The sequence below is a fragment of the Aethina tumida genome, chromosome 4 (genome assembly GCF_024364675.1).
Source record: "Aethina tumida isolate Nest 87 chromosome 4, icAetTumi1.1, whole genome shotgun sequence".
NCBI lineage: Eukaryota > Metazoa > Arthropoda > Insecta > Coleoptera > Nitidulidae > Aethina > Aethina tumida.
The window spans coordinates 1,072,546-1,088,995 of record NC_065438.1 but is presented as its reverse complement, the minus strand read 5'-3'; the positions used below and the strand labels follow the sequence as shown (position 1 = coordinate 1,088,995).

The 16,450-nt window shown below is 28.7% G+C and overlaps 1 protein-coding gene across 1 annotated transcript; it reads right to left on the bottom strand.

Annotated features, from left to right (window-relative positions):
• Positions 1-3,748: 3,748 nt before the first annotated feature.
• On the bottom strand, positions 3,749-11,531 carry LOC109605339 (uncharacterized). Its single transcript, XM_020021906.2, has 4 exons — positions 11,427-11,531; positions 5,229-5,267; positions 4,988-5,174; positions 3,749-3,889 (listed from the first exon to the last, which is right to left on the bottom strand). The coding sequence occupies exons 1-4, from the start codon at positions 11,448-11,450 to the stop codon at positions 3,801-3,803; spliced, it is 339 nt and encodes a 112-aa protein (XP_019877465.1). The 5' UTR covers positions 11,451-11,531; the 3' UTR covers positions 3,749-3,800.
• Between the last annotated feature and the right edge of the window lie 4,919 nt (positions 11,532-16,450).

Below are 16,450 nucleotides of genomic sequence, written 5' to 3'. Positions count from 1 at the left end.
TGATAAATCATTATCTGTCGTACTTTCAGTTTAAGTGATCTGTGCATTCAGAAATAAATGCAAGATCTGATATTTTAACGGTACCACTTTTCTCGTATTTACTTTATTACAAGGAAATCACAAAATGAACCAATTAATGTCTTAGTTAATAAACAATCGACTTTTATTGCAAAACTTCTAATTAATGTGGGCTATTTAAATCTACAAGCACTTGAATTAACTTACGATGGAGGAAGTGGAATATATAAATACAGTAAATTATTTAGTGTAAATATCCAGTAAATATGATTAATTACCAATAAAAAAACGTTAATTATTCGTAATATTACACGTGCATTTTAAAACTATCGGTGGTGCACTAAAACTCCTGCCACGCTATTTTCACTACCGGTTAAAAGAAATCAGCAGTTGGACACATTATATATTTTAACTTTTTCCGCCGTTGTCGATTCCTAGAGATCGCCGAAGTAATAAAATCAGTTTCTAATAGAATTGTCACATATTTGGTTCGCGAATGACCCACAATTGTCGAAGAGAAAATATCTGCAGGAAGATGATAATAACGAAAATCTCATTTCATGCTTTTCGACGTTGTTTCAATAAATACATTGGAATTATTCATACCAACAATAAATTAAAACCACTGAAAGTTGACTTCGTCGAAGAAGTGCAAAAATTGAATGAATTCACAAAACATTCGTAATTAATTCGTTTACTGTTTTGTGCCTTAACGTAACTACAAAGTTGCAGATGGAGGAAGAAAGCGGATTTTGAACTTTATTTGGTTCAAACTTTCGCTTTCGTTGGGATTATTTTTAAATTTATCTCTCAATATTTGCCCATCAATTAAAACTGTTATTAAAATATTTTTCATTTATCGGTTTCCAGATGTGTTGTTTGGCAATATTCTCAATAATGCCATATGTTGGATTTCGATATTGAAACGTGAAAATTTTTTATAGCTATTTTTATTGCATTTGTTGAGGAATAGTGACTCCCCTCTGTCAATTATTTAGCGGAATTCTAATGTTATTGGCGTTTCTTAACACTTCATCGTAGTATTTATGAAGTATAATAAAATTGTTGTTCATTTTTTTTATTTAATACTACTTTCTAGATATTCTTATTTAAATGCATAATGAGAATCCTGAGAAGTCTCTAAAATACTACAAAGATGAATGTTTAAGATATTGTTACAAGTTTCAGACTTTTTCAGATTTATCTCAGGGTTTCATGTGGGCCCATTATAATAGGATTTTTTTACAAATAGTATATATAAAAATGGAACAATTTTTTACTTTTTTGCAATAATTTCTACATTTTATAGTTTTAAAAAAATAAAGTTCAACACATTTTATGCTTTCTACTATTTTATGACGCACCTAGTATTTTTTTTATTGATTCCTGAAAGTATTATTAATATAGATATCTGTTTCAAATCGATTATTATTATAACGAAATCGATTCGATTTTTATTATAGAATTCTTTGTCGATAAACAAATGTAATTTACACTTACATTAACTTAAAGTGGTTTTCTGTAACGATACAAAATATGTTCCAACATTTATTCCTAGATGTCAGTTGTTGCATTACGTTAGAGCTTATGGAAAGAGCTTTTCTATAGACTGAGTGAGGACTTTTAGAATCAATTGACATTAGATTTGTCAAATGTATCCAGTTTTTTAATTTAATGCATTAATTTGTTAAAATTCATTCTAGTTTATTATTATATAGCATTATTATGAACTATAGTTGTTGTTTTAAATTTAAACAACTAAATTTTTCTTAACAGGTTGTTCTGGTTTAATGAATAAAAAAACATATATGTATTTCTTTTAGTTTTAGACCGATTACATATTTATTTTCATATTTATTATAATTGTTAACGTTAACTAATCAAAATGATTGTTTATATAATAATAAACAATTAAAAACCACTTATAAGAGGTTCTAAAATGTTTATCAAACATAAAAAAGGAGTGATTGGTAACTAGGAAATAAATGTTTAAGGCTTTAATTTACAAATCAACATTAAGGACTAACGTCTTCATTACATTCACAGGAAAAGTTATAAATTGTGCTCGATTACATTAGGAAGTAGTTTTTTGGAAAGTATGTGAATTGTTGATGAATAAACGGAAATGGGGGAAGTACTAAGACACATGTTTAATGATCAATAATTTCAGGTTGATTATAACCATAAATTATTAAGTTTTGAGGACATTTATGTAATTGTAAAAGATTTGTTTATAGCAATTTAATTACGACTGATCAATTACAGGAAGGAAATTAATACGTCCAAAAAAATGTGGTGCACATATCGAAACCTTGTAACCTGAATTAAAATAAAACGATTTCATCAATCATTAAAGCCCGCAAAATATTCAATTAACCACATCTGAACCATGTAAATAAGGCTACAAAAAGTGGTTAGTATTGAGAAAAAAACTGATAAACCATTAATGCAATTTTTACACGAAAAAAAAACCGGCCTCACTAAATTCGTAAAAGGTTACTTGCATTATGATCCAGTTTCAGAATGCAATTCAAAAATCGTGACATTTATGCACAGTCGGCCAATTAATGAGATGATGTGACATTTAATTAATCAGTTCCTTTTATCACACCACGTCTGCACACGTCGATTCTTATCGGGGTGCTTGCATCATTTTTGTAATAGTTTTTCACGGTTGCATAATTGTTGCAACTCTTGCCAACTTCTTGATTATCTCACTTGTGTTTAACCGTTAATGTTTGCTTCAGTAATAGCTTTGGGAAATATTTGGAATTATTGTTAGGCACTATTTTTATAACGAAATTTAATGAAAAATGATGTAATTTTTAAAAACATTTGTTGTATCAGCCATTCTGATAAATTTTGAATAAATTTCCATTAACCAGTTAGTTCCAGACACCTTAAAAATAGTTAGATAAAATAAAAAATGTATGTGATATAGATTGACAACGCCAAATATTCAACAAATGTCTTAATTAATTACAGGCCCATTTTTTGCAAGAAAGTTTTTTGAACCTACAACTGACCTTTTCGGTCTTGTGTGTGGACGAGTTCTTGGGCCCAACTTAGACGACGTAATTAAATAAAATGTTACAGCTTTTTTTGTGCCACCAATTTAAAATGTAACATGACGTAAATTAGGTGTTTTATGAAACAACTTCTTGTATGCGTGTTAAATTATTGGTTATTAATTTTGATTGATGGTTGCAGATCAGCAACTTTTTCAAGGAGTTCTTCATTTTAATTAATAATTATAAAGTCACTTTGTTTTGCTAATTAATATTTCATTATAATTTATGAGCTTGTACAAAAACTGTTTCAAACTGGTGTCTCATTTGCACTTGTGGAATGAAATCATCAATTTAAATACATCTTACGAATTAATAATAGATCATCCAAGACAATAGAATTGGGTCTTAATAATTGCAAATGACCCACTCCTTGAAACCTAATTTTATCGGGACGAAATTAACAACGCCACACCTAAAAATTAATTAATGCACATAATGAATTAGTGCGACGAAAACAAATAAATTTTTACTGAAACAGGCGCGAAAAACGGCGTCCACTTTTTATAAGGTTTGTTTTTTCTCTGATTGATATATTAGGTTACAACAGTGATTTTTTATCCGACTGGATTAAAATGATCTCTCCAATGTCAAAAGGACGGAATATATTATCTTGTCTGTCACGTAAAAAGTAGGTGGTCTAAATAAATAAAACAAACACACACACACAAACAAATTTAATTTTATGAGATCTGAATGTAACCGTCAGTCGTGTCACCAGTTTCGTTGGTAAATGGGGTTTTGCAATATAATGGGCTTCCTGAAGTCTTGAGGAAACTGTAAATACCCTTTGGCTTGGCTACCTAGAAAAAAGAATGAGATGTTAATGGTAAAAAAGTGGAGAAAGTATCGATTCAATAAAGCAGACAAAAGAGTAACTAACTAACAGTCATCTTGTGTTGCACCAATGGAGCTCATAAAAGGATTCCACTTCCACTGCAAAATCGATGTTCTCCATACAGAAGAGGAGACTTATGCAATATGCAATATATCAGGCATTAACTTATAATTGTAATGTGTTAAAAATTCAAAGAATTATCGTTGTAATTATTATTATGACTTAGAGTGTTCTAATGATTTATGTCAGTGATGTTCCGTATCACTTCAGTTCATTTAAAAGAATCAGTTGGATATAAATCCTGCTGTTGAAACACGGGCAAACACACGAGTTTTCATCATACAATTTCTGTTGCATAAAAAGAAATCGGAACAAATAATCGACTGGCATGAAAATGATCATATGGACTAATTATTTTATTGATTCCTTAATCTCTGACATTTAGAATTCATTATCGTGGTACCTTATATGTGGACAAAAATTGCACAACGAAACTTGAAAAGGTCGATCTAGATGGGAACCTGAACAATGAGATTGGCAGCACTTGTGGACATCTGTGCGAGTGTTTACGTTTGGATGTCCGATTAACATATTTTTTAAATGTCATGTTCACCGAAATACAACTGAATCTGGTTTGCAGCCTTTCCACGACTCGATTGTGACGACTGAAAAGACAATTACCCGTCCATTTGTCCAATCAGATGAATTTATCCAGGCTTAAATAAAGATTTGAAACATCATCCTCATCTAATTTGCATGCTTATCAAGTAATTCAGACACTCACTGAATAAAATATTTTATTTTATTATTTATATTATCTAGATTGAATTTATTTGGCAAGTTGTGCACTGCACTTTCATTTTAGTAATACAATTCAAATGTGATTAACCCAAGTTTCTATTTCAATCAAGATTTTATCAGGATGACAATGTAACAATGCAGAATTTGCAGTCTTCGATGGGCAAGATAAGCTTGTAAATTGTTGTAACTCTTTTGACACAGTTCATGTCCACAAAGAGTTCAGTTACCTTACAACTGTTTGGATTTAATCATAAATAGTTACCCGGCTTGTTGTACTTCACGAAGGCTCTAAAACCTTTATTTCCTTCCACCCTGTATTCCACAAGGCGTACTCTTCCGTCAGGTTGAAGGAGGCTGTAAAATCCATGGACTGAGTCATCTTTACGTTCTTCCTCGTGATGGGTGATCAAGTTGAAACGATCAATGGAGTACTTAAATGAGTATGACACCTATTAAAATATAACTAGGAATAAGGTTTGAAGAAGACGTCTTTAATATGTTACCTTCCTTCCTTGGCATCCAAGAATGACACAGAAAAGTATCTGGAATTAGAACACATTAACATAATTATAACCTTGCTTCTAATGGGCAATTAAAGGGAAAATAGAAGCTTACTTAAGTCACTTGATCATAACACTTTAATTGACGATCCGGAAATAATTTTGAATTCGAAATTGTTATATAATTGGCGATTGTTTGTGTGTCTCTGAGAACAGTGTTGCTAATTGTGATTGCAGTTGGCTGTATACATTTGATACGGTTATTAGAAATGTTATTAGGGAATACAAATGTGGAATAGAATTTTAATGGTGCCGAACATGCAAACTGTTTTGCATCACGGAAATATTTAACTTTTATTTTTATTTTTGGCAATGTTTAAATGAATTTAAATCGCCGTATCCAGTTCAGTAGTTATTAATGGAACTCAAACAACCAGAAAAAATTATATTTATTAATGAAATAAGGAGAATTTCATCTTAACATTCTGGTTATCAATTTGTTCCAGAAGGAAAGAGGTTCATTTTATTGGAATTTGCTTCCTCAATTGTTTTAAAATCTCTAGTTAGGTGGGAAAATTAGTCAGCCTTCTTTCTATCATATTCCATACATGTTCAATGGAATAAATTAGGAAGATGGTAAGACTAAAGTAAAACCATGACTAGAGCTTCTTCTAAACATCCCACTGATGAGTAACTTGCTGAAACTGGACGTCTTGGATGCCTTGATCGTAAAGTATGGGTCTTCTTCTTACAATATGAAGACAAAGGGGAACCTTTTTCATTAAAAAATATCCTCCATATTATTATCTCCATTATGTTTCTATAGAAAAAGCTGGATTATTTCTTCTGTCCAGGTTTTGACTTTTTGACAACAAATTCATCACTAATAAAACCGAAATTCGTCAAATTTGACCAATTTACCATCTATCGAAGGTCAATGGAGGCACCAAATGGTACTTGTGAAGACTCGACACGACTTTACATTGATGGTACACCAATTAGTTGATTCACTTCACTATACCAAGCAGTTACTACACAATTTTTGCCTTTCTGTAGTACCCCTTGGTCGTTCCAAAGTCTCTGGAGACAGTAGATATAGAAGATTACCCTTCCAGTAACTTCTCTGTTGAAAGGATCACCTTTTCCAAGTCTGATAATTTCACCACACACAATTGTGGTTTAATGACATTTACTTACTTAAAAATGGATGGTAATTTTAAGTGCATGAAACCACAAATTTAAACGAACAACAAATTTAAATAAATAAAATATTTATTAATAAGATTCTTCGAAATGGTCAGTAAAAGTTATTTATGTTTTGTCAATTTTATTTGAATACATTCCTTATAATTCGACGACATTAATTAATTTTCCAATCAAAATATTTGTACATAAACAACTTTTATTACAAAATTTTCAGATTGTTTTAAAAATAGATTCGTTTCAAGTTCTTAAACATGTTTTATCTGAGTTTATTAACTATAAAATAAATTGATCACTAAATTCATTAAAAATTAATTTGAATTTATAAGTTTATTGACCTTAATCGTATGATAATATTATTGTTTAAATTATAATAAACATAGCCAATAAAATTGTGTCTAACTTACTGTTTACCCAAAGAAAAAACTGTATAACCTATAATTCCTTTCTCCTCAGTTCATAAATAACAATTTTAAACAAATTGATAAATTATAATGCCACATTAATCTTGATTACACATTTGTATCGAAAGTAGTTCATCACGGATGTCAAAGGAACAGGAAGAACCTTGGCAGCTCCAACCATCAATGAAGACGAACGGATAATATGTTATTAATTACGACAAACCCACATAATTTCTTTTTTGTCAACCTTGTACTTTAATGGTTCTGGTAATGAACTTAAAACGACGCCAATTATCTATTACTGTATCCGTTATGTAACGCCGGACAGCTTGGGCGCAAACACAACGGTTTTGCAGCGGGGTTATCTAAATTGATTGTGTTATTATACCGAATTGACGCAGATTAATTGCAATACTTAATCTGGCACTTCTGCGGTGCTTTAAATATCCCTTTCACGAAGCGGAAAAATAGCATCGAGGAAAACAACTGGGGGCTGAACAAAGGAATGGGTGTGATAAAGAATCAGTTGCATAAAGAAGTGTTTCCAGTTGCACAACCTTAAAGGTGTTCAAGGAGTCTGAAACTCTGATGGATGTCTATTTTTTACTGATTTTTGGTTAATGTATTTACGTAATTTTACCACACGTTGATGTGAGGGGTTCTCCTTTTTACCCAACATAAAAAAGGGACAAAAAACCACTGTATGTGGGTGTGATTAGTCTTCAAGGAGATTTTTTTTTAATTTTTTGGTTGCTCAATCTTGAGCTAATGCAGTTACATAATTCGTTGCACGTTATGTGAAATTTTTTCAATCCATTATAAATTGATGATAGGAAGAGTAATTAAATTGCAATAAAATAAATAAGTTATCAGACCGTTTAAATCTTTGCTTGGCTTCTTCCTAAAGTTTATTCATCAAAATTGACGCACTATTTAATTTCGAACGTAATTAATTCATCATTAAAAAACTTAGTTTAAAATCAGCATCCACATATTGATTAAGTTATTCATTATTAATAGTGAGTAAATCTTATTAAAATTCCATACGTAATGAGACTTTTTAATTATATGTTAAACAAAGTCATGTCATATGCTCACATTTAATAATTTAATATCGTGTCAACTTTAATTTCACTGAAGGTTACGACCTAACCGTCACGTACCTGATTACAAAAATAATATACCTCTAATTACTCCTGCAATTATTGTAATTATTTTAAGGCCAATGACTGAAATAATCATACAAAGGTAATGATTATTTCTTAGTTTTTTTCTTAAATTGTTTAGTCTCTTTAATATTTAGATTTATTCGATTTTATTTAAATTCCTTACATTAACAATAATTTTAAATTTCTTATTTAAATGTTCAGTTTTTTAGTTTTTAAAGGTTTCTAATTACCTTAGATTAGATATTTATTTATTTATGTGCTTTTTAAGTAGATTTAATAATTTTAATCGAAGTATAACATTAAAAAATAATTTATAATAGGTGATTTTAATTTTTTAACATTTTTTATCAATTTTTAAGAGGTTAAATTATTTTTTACCATTAAAATTAATGTGATTTTTAAATTGAATTTATTTAATATTAATATTAACATTGAATATTAATTTAAATAAGTGCTGTTCATTTTTTCATAAAATTTTCATTATTATTGAAATTAAAAATTAATTTAAAAATGAAATATTTAAACTGACTTATTAATTTCAATATTATTTATTAATTATAACTGTGTTTTCAATATTTGGTCCTCAATTTACCTCTCAAGTTACTCATTAAATTTATGGTTTAGTAATTATATTAATTTAAAAAACCCCAATTTTAATGAATTGGAACAGCATATAAATATTTTCAATTAACTTGATTTAATGTTGCCTTCAGAAAGATTGAATTAATTGCCCAAATTAGGCCTTCCGATGTTAATGTCCTGTAATTTTTCAGTGGCGATTTAATCGTGAATTTAATAAATTCATTGTTGGTATCAGTGAATGTTATCAATTATTGAAGCTGTGAAAGTAAAGTAAATTGCAGACTCCATTTTTATACTGCCAATCGATGAATAATTGCAGTTTAAATGGAGGTTGACCTGAATCAGAAATCGATTGTATTGTCGAGATGTTCTGGATTTGAAATTACACACTTTTATTATCATCATTATTTTTTACATTCAATTGAACAATACATGCTTATACTTTATAGCCTAAATTAGTTTTTAATTTAATGGCAAAAAACTCTTATAAATATGCTTGTCATTAGTTATTAATAATTGCCATAAAAACTATTGATTGGTTTGGTGTTTTTTGTACCAATTAAAAATGGTCAATAAATTGATTCATCAGGAAACATTTGTTTGTAGTCGATATCTTAATCTAGAGGTCACTCTTTGTGGCTTTGTTTAAGTTTAAGACTCTATTTAGAGTGCCATTTTTAATTTTCTAATTTGATTTATCAAAACATCACTCAACAATATAGTATTTACCAGTGTAAATTAAGGAAACTGTATTCATAAAATAGAGATTACAAATTTAATGAATAATTAACATAATAATCTACCAATTAAATAATCCTTGCACAAGAGGAAGAGTCAATACTGTGGGTGAAACCTGTAGTGGTCATAAAGAACAAAAAAGAACGAAATATGGTTATTAAGAATGTATCGTAAATTACGATGTTTACGCCATTTTATTTATGTAGAGAAAAAGACGGAAGAAACATGTAGTTAATTAGACATTAATAAGAATATATTGTTCGGTAATACTTAATCAGCAAATAAATATGTTTAAGAAGTACATCCTGGTGTGTTCCATAAGAAAATATCACGATATTTTATTAGAATAATTAAATAAAGTAAAAACAGTGTCGTTAGTTTATCCGTGTGGTTGGCACGGTTAAAGGTGGCCACAAATCACATCTAATAACAATTTGTGTTGTATAACTTCAGAATGTAAATTAAACAATGAGTTAATTACAAAAATGGCAACACATTACATATTCCTCTTCCATTGTTTGATTGGGAAATATTAAAACTTCGGATGCTTAAATTTCTACTATTTCACGGCGTTTGAATTTAATGAACAATTACATATTATGTTAATTAAGATTAAATATTTGTTGGTGAATTTGCATATTTTCCATGTTACGTTTACTAAATATTCTGTTACAAACGTGTAACAGAATGGAAAGACATCAGTGTAACATGTAATTAAATAAATAAATTTAGATAATTTATTTTAAAATTTACAGAATTAGAAATAAACAATTTGAAAAAATAATAATAATTATATATAATTTTCATTTAAAAGTAATTAAAGATATCAATATCAAAATTTAAAAAAAAATAAACTTTCAAGAGGATTTAAACTATATTGAATATCTATTTTAATTCAAAATTAAGTATTAAAAAAAATTGTCAATAATCTAAAGAGTTACAATAAATAAAAGTATTTAAAAATATTGAAAATTTTTGATAATATAAAATTAGATATTAAAAGAAAATTTCAATAATCTAAAGAATTTTAAAAATCTGTAATCTCAGAAATCTAAAAGCTTTAAGTTTTAAAAATATAATACAATTCAAAAAAAATTGAAATATTAATTATAAATATATAAATTAATAAAATTACATTTTAATAATATAAAGAATTCTAATCTAAAGAATTTAGGAATTATCTGTTAAAAAAGAAAAGAATCTAAAAAATATTAAAACATAAATAATCTAATTAAAATTTACATTCAAAATAAAAAAAAAAGTGAATAATCTGAGTAATCTCAATAATTTTTAATAATTAGAAAATTTAATAAAGATTTACAATAAATAAAAGTACTTAAAAAATTCAATGTTAGAACTCAGGAATCTAAAGCTGGAAGTCTTAAAAATCTAGAGGTTTCCAAAATCTTGAAAATTTTTGATAATTTAAATGTTCTCAATTTTTTATAATATAAAATTAGATATTAAAAGAGAATTTCAATAATCTAAAAGCTGCTGAAAGCTCAATAATCGAAGGAATTTATAAAATATTTATAAATTCTCAAAAATAAATAATTTAAAATAAAAATTTAGGGAATCTAAATAGTATAATATTATATAAATGTATAATAAGTAAATAAAAATAAAATTAGACGACAAAATAAGAAATATTTTATCTTCTAATTTTATTATTATTTCAATAATAAAATTTTAATCAAATGTTTTAAAATCGACTGGATTTTTCACTTTTTTTATCACGTTTTTTTAGACATCTAATTTTAATCAAAGTAAGTAAAAAAATTACCTACAAGTTTTTGACCAGTATAACTATTTTTGCTTAAAATAAATTATTTATAAATTAAAGTGGTTATTTAAATAAGTTGCGTAATTTTTTATATTGGTCAATGAACTTGAATGTTTCAACTAGTCTTTTATGGAGTGGGATAATTAATTCAATTCTTGGCATTTTAATATGAGAGCAATTAGTAATTATAGGTAATAATTAAGCAGTTAACACAATTGCCCCAATATGCAAAACCACCAAATTTTACTTTGTATTGTTTATTAATTAATAATTGGATTAAATGGTAATTAATTAAAAGCACTAAAAGAATATAAAACCTTACCAAAAGGCCGGCGATGAGTTTCATGTCGGCCGTCGCATAATGATCGGATTCTCACAGTCGAACAAGCACATCAATAGATTAGCCGTGTCCGATCTTAGAAATGCATTAAATGCAAGTGGATTCAGTTCAGGGGTGGGGGCTGGGATTGTGCAACTGCACCCATTGCAATTTGTTACCCCGAGCCGCCGCGACGGTGTCGTGCGCTCCATCCGCTCGATGTGGGTGGATGCGAACGAACCGAGATCACGGCCTTGGTGCACTCTTCGTGCCGTCGATTAACGATTTTTGCGATCCACTTTCACGCGATGCGGTTGGAAGAGATGTTACTTGAGTGGTTTCAGTCTCCACAGAAGCAAACTTTAGAAGAACATCCAATATTACTGATAGCTGCTGAACTAGCTATGAACTGCTGAAGGAAATTACCTAGGAGATGTTCCCCAGTGACTTCTCCATGTAGCTATTCCTCAGAATCATTCACGAAGAAGAAAAGAAGAAAGAAAAAAGTCTCGTTGAATCTTGTCACCTCCTCAACAAGAGCCAATATAACTAACACCTCAGTACGACTTGAATGATTTCCAACTTAACATTTTAATTTTTAAGGTTTGCTTTCCTTCTTTTATCTTTTATCTATAACTTTAGAAGTCTTCTAGAAGTCTATCAATTCAAGGTAAATGATGTAAATCAACTAAAGAATCTAAGGAATGGAAACAATCTAAATTACTTAAAGAATGTATCTTAAATTTTGACACAAAAACATTTAAACTCGAATGAATAGACTGCATTGTTCAATAACCTTAACATTTATCATAAAACGTATTAAAAACCCCCCAACCACAGAAGATTGTTGGTCATTTTTATGACAGATTCTGTAAACAAAACAAGGATGTTTCACCACCAAAGTTTTAAGTACGACATGGTTGTACATGCCCGGAGAAACTCAAAATTAAATGTCAAAAATTATCTGGTTGAAATTTAACATGCTGGTGAAATGTGTTGTGTCGATTTTTCTTACGCACAACTGACGATGTGTGTGTGTGTGTGACACAATGAAAACATGTTGCTTGAACTGTTTTAACAAATCGGTGTCCATCCAAAAAGCCATTGTAAGTACATAGTTTTATGTGAAAGACGACAGAGATAAATGAAATTCAGTTAAAAGTGACCTTAATCGAAAGTTAAATATATTTCTTGGCGTAAAAAAGCTTTCTATTGTTGTTAATTAATATTAATAAAATAAAACTATGGATGGAATTAACGGATGCTGGAATATAATTGATTCAATATTGATTTGAGACCGGATCAAATATTTCACTTTCATTTACCTTCAAATTCGTGATGTTATTGATATTTGTATGTATTGGTGATCTTCCTTTGTTGAAATCGATTTCAACCTTCGTACTCATCCTTTATTCAGGCCATAGGCTTGTCAGATTCCTGGTTTGATAAAAAACCCAAAACTATTAATGGCGTCAATAACTTTTGAAAAAATAACTAATTACTTTCTGACACATACTGCAAAAATTTAATCAAGGTTTCGCAAATATGTTTAAATGTTTTTACCTTTTGTTAACAAATTACATGGTAATGAATTTTGTAGGCTAAGTCAATTTTAAATGTTTTATGTTTGGCGCCAGAACTGATATAAAATCTTAATTTGTGAACTTTTTTTAAAGGATTTTTAGAAAATAGTGGTCTAAAATATTTGTTTTGTCATAAAAATGTAAAGAATGTAAATAATGTAAAGAATGTAAAAAATGTAAAAAATGAAAAGGATGTAAAGAATGTAAAAAATGTAATGAAGGTAATGAATGTTAAGAAAGTATGTAAAGAATTGAAAGAATTTAAAAAAATCCAAAAAATCAAATCTAGAAATTAAAAAATTTATGAAATCTTAAAAAAATAAAATAATTTAAAATCTCAGACTCTGAAAATCTTGAAGAATGTGAAGAATCCTTTAGACTTTCAATATATCTATTGAACTAAATAAACTGGCACACATGATAATTGACCTAGACCCTGATCAGGACACCCACAATGACATTGTTAGCATAGAATGATCGTGTTACTATTACATTTAATTACAGGTAGTCGCAAAATTGTCGTGTTCCTAAGCCAACCACCCAAATCTCCGGTAAACAAGATTTTTTCCATTCTTCCCCCTTCGTCCCTGAGTCAAACCGTATTATAAATGATTAATATTGCATCTATTAATTAACGGATATGCTTCGTCTAATTGCTTTACATGTTTTTCTCATGGATGAATTGTTTCAAGGGCGAAATAATTCGTTCTAGTCCACGTGGAGGTACCTTGAACTGTGTTTTTTTAAATTTTGCCAATTTTTTTCTTAAAATGTGTCCGTTTGTTATCTGCTACAGGCAATCCATTAAAAGGAAACAACAATTTACATATATTAATACGAATAAGGACTACTCGACAATCGATATTCATCTTGGGAGCTTAATAATTTATTGTTTAACATTTTTCTCTGTTATTTAACTTTCATAAATTTACCAGAACACATGTTGCCTTGTAATTTGACGTGGTAATTTAAGGTTCTTTATTGACGAAGAGTTTTTGTGGTCGTCATCAATTATTAATCCTGAAACGATTACAGCAATATGATTTATAATAAGGCTGAGAAAATTTACGGTTTAAACACTTTCAAGTGAGTAAGTGTAAAATTGAAAGAAAATTCATTCTCGGACACATTTAATGATGGATTGTGCCACGTTCTTCCGCAAAGAGTAATTTAATTCCACATTCACCACAATTGTTATTAATAATATATCGGTTGACATATTTATAATCCTTTTTGTAATTTATTATTAATTGGAATTTCCTACAATAGGCTTAAAGTCTGAAGGCCGTTATTTGCGCAGAATAATTTCTCCATGATTTTGAATTCCTGTGTCAAGGCATATTATTTGAATTTTACTACAGACATTCTAAAAATACAATAAATTTACATTTAATTCGTATTAAATTGCATCACATTACTTCTAGCTACTTGCCAAAGATCATCTTCACATTTTAACATTTAAAAATGTCGTGTGGTCGCTTATAAGGATTGTAATTAGTATTTAACATTTAATTAACATAAACTTAACTGAAAGTTTGATTGGAAATTAAAATATAATTAAAATGAAGATTGCAAATAAGTAGTTCAAAGCTACAACACCAAACTTGTGGTGAATAAACTGTGCAGGAATGGTAAGACTTGCTTCGTATTACTTTTAAGTAATTCAAAAGGTGTTCAAGTTAAATCACTGTTAACTTGTGTGGTAAGTCTTATCAGCAATAATTTCCAAAACTGATTTTTATGCTTAGAAAGTAATGTTTAGGATCATGTTTAATATGCACAAAGATTGAAAGCTATTTTAATACATCACAGCCCGCCAGCTGCTAATTAGACTGAACTATTTGATTTTATTTTCTCGTTTATTATAAAATGCATGGGAACAGCAATCTTTATGGAGCTATAATGTGGGTATTTGTGTCGTAATTCGTACTGAAATATTTGCAAATAATTTTAATGCCGTAGAAACTCCCATAAAATCAGTTCTTCAACATAAAACCTTCAACATATAATTTATTGGTTAACTTGCATAAAAGTACATTTAATAAATATAAATTGTCCAGAAAATAATTTCAATTTATCTGGATTTTATTATAATAGATGAGCACAGCATATTTGTTTATGGTTCTTTTGTTGTCTTCTTAATAACAATAATATAAAATTTAATGTTTCCGTAGTCTGTTAAGAAATTTTATTTTTATTAATAAAGAATGTCTAGAAGGTTAAGCACCTCGAGATGGTTTCTGTTATATTTGTTGTGACACTTAGGTAAAAGAGTCCTTAATCCTCCAGAATTTTCTGTGCTGTAGGTCAGAATAGTCCTGTTTTCCTATTAAAATCTTTAATTTTTAACCTAAATTTCATAGATTTGAGGATTACAAGCTTTCAAAATCCAGTGGTGTCACGTAGAAGAAAATTTTGGGAATTACAAGAGTAAATTGACTCAAATTAGTAAGTAATACTCTTTCAGATACTGTTCTTCATAAACAAAAAACTGAAATGTTTAATTTTTGATCCAATTTCATAAGTTCGAAGACCTGAGGAGACCAGAAGCTTTCAAAATTCAATAGTGCCTCATAGAAGAAAGTTAAAAGTGGTAACAAATAAAAATCAACATAAATAAATATGTAACTTAGTCCCAGGTATTGTTTTTCATTAATTATAAATTGAAAAGTTTCATTTTTTATCCAATTTCATAAATTGAAGGACTTGAGGATACCATAAGTCTTCAAAATTCAGTAGTGACACCTAGAAGAAGGTTAAAGTGGTAACAGGAGGAAAAATGTTTAATTTTGATCCAACTTCACACATTGAAAAGATCATTGAGTCTACAATTAGTGATACTCCACTAAAACCTTCGTAGCAGCTCCTCTAATTAAAAGATGTGAGTACAATGTGTCTGAATAATTAAGAGTAATTTAAATGTTTTTTTAATACTTATTAATACTTCATTAAACTAATTCCAGAAATACTTCTTGCCCAAGCTAATAATTATTTTGTAGATTAATGTAAACCAAGTAAAGAATCTAATCTAGTAATGATTGGTATAATTATAATCCTACATTGAAAATAATTAGATCTTATTTAAGGTTGTACAGGTGTAAAAACGACATTCTAACATTTTTTTTATGGTATCATATTTGCTTCATCCTTCACATAGTTACACATGATGAGTTGAATGGATGAAGGTGATTGACTAGGATTTATGAATTCATGAGCTAATGTGTAAGTGCTAATATAATTCCAAGGTAAATGATGGTCATAAAATTATGCGGAATTGATTTCACACTTATTTGTCTGTTACAATTTTGAAATTGTTTATACATATTTCATTTTGTATCCTTAAAATTGACAAACATGCTTTATTAATCGTAAAAGCTCACGTTAATGTTTTATACTTACCTTGAATGAAAAACTTGTCTTTTCCCATTTAAAAATAAAAACAAA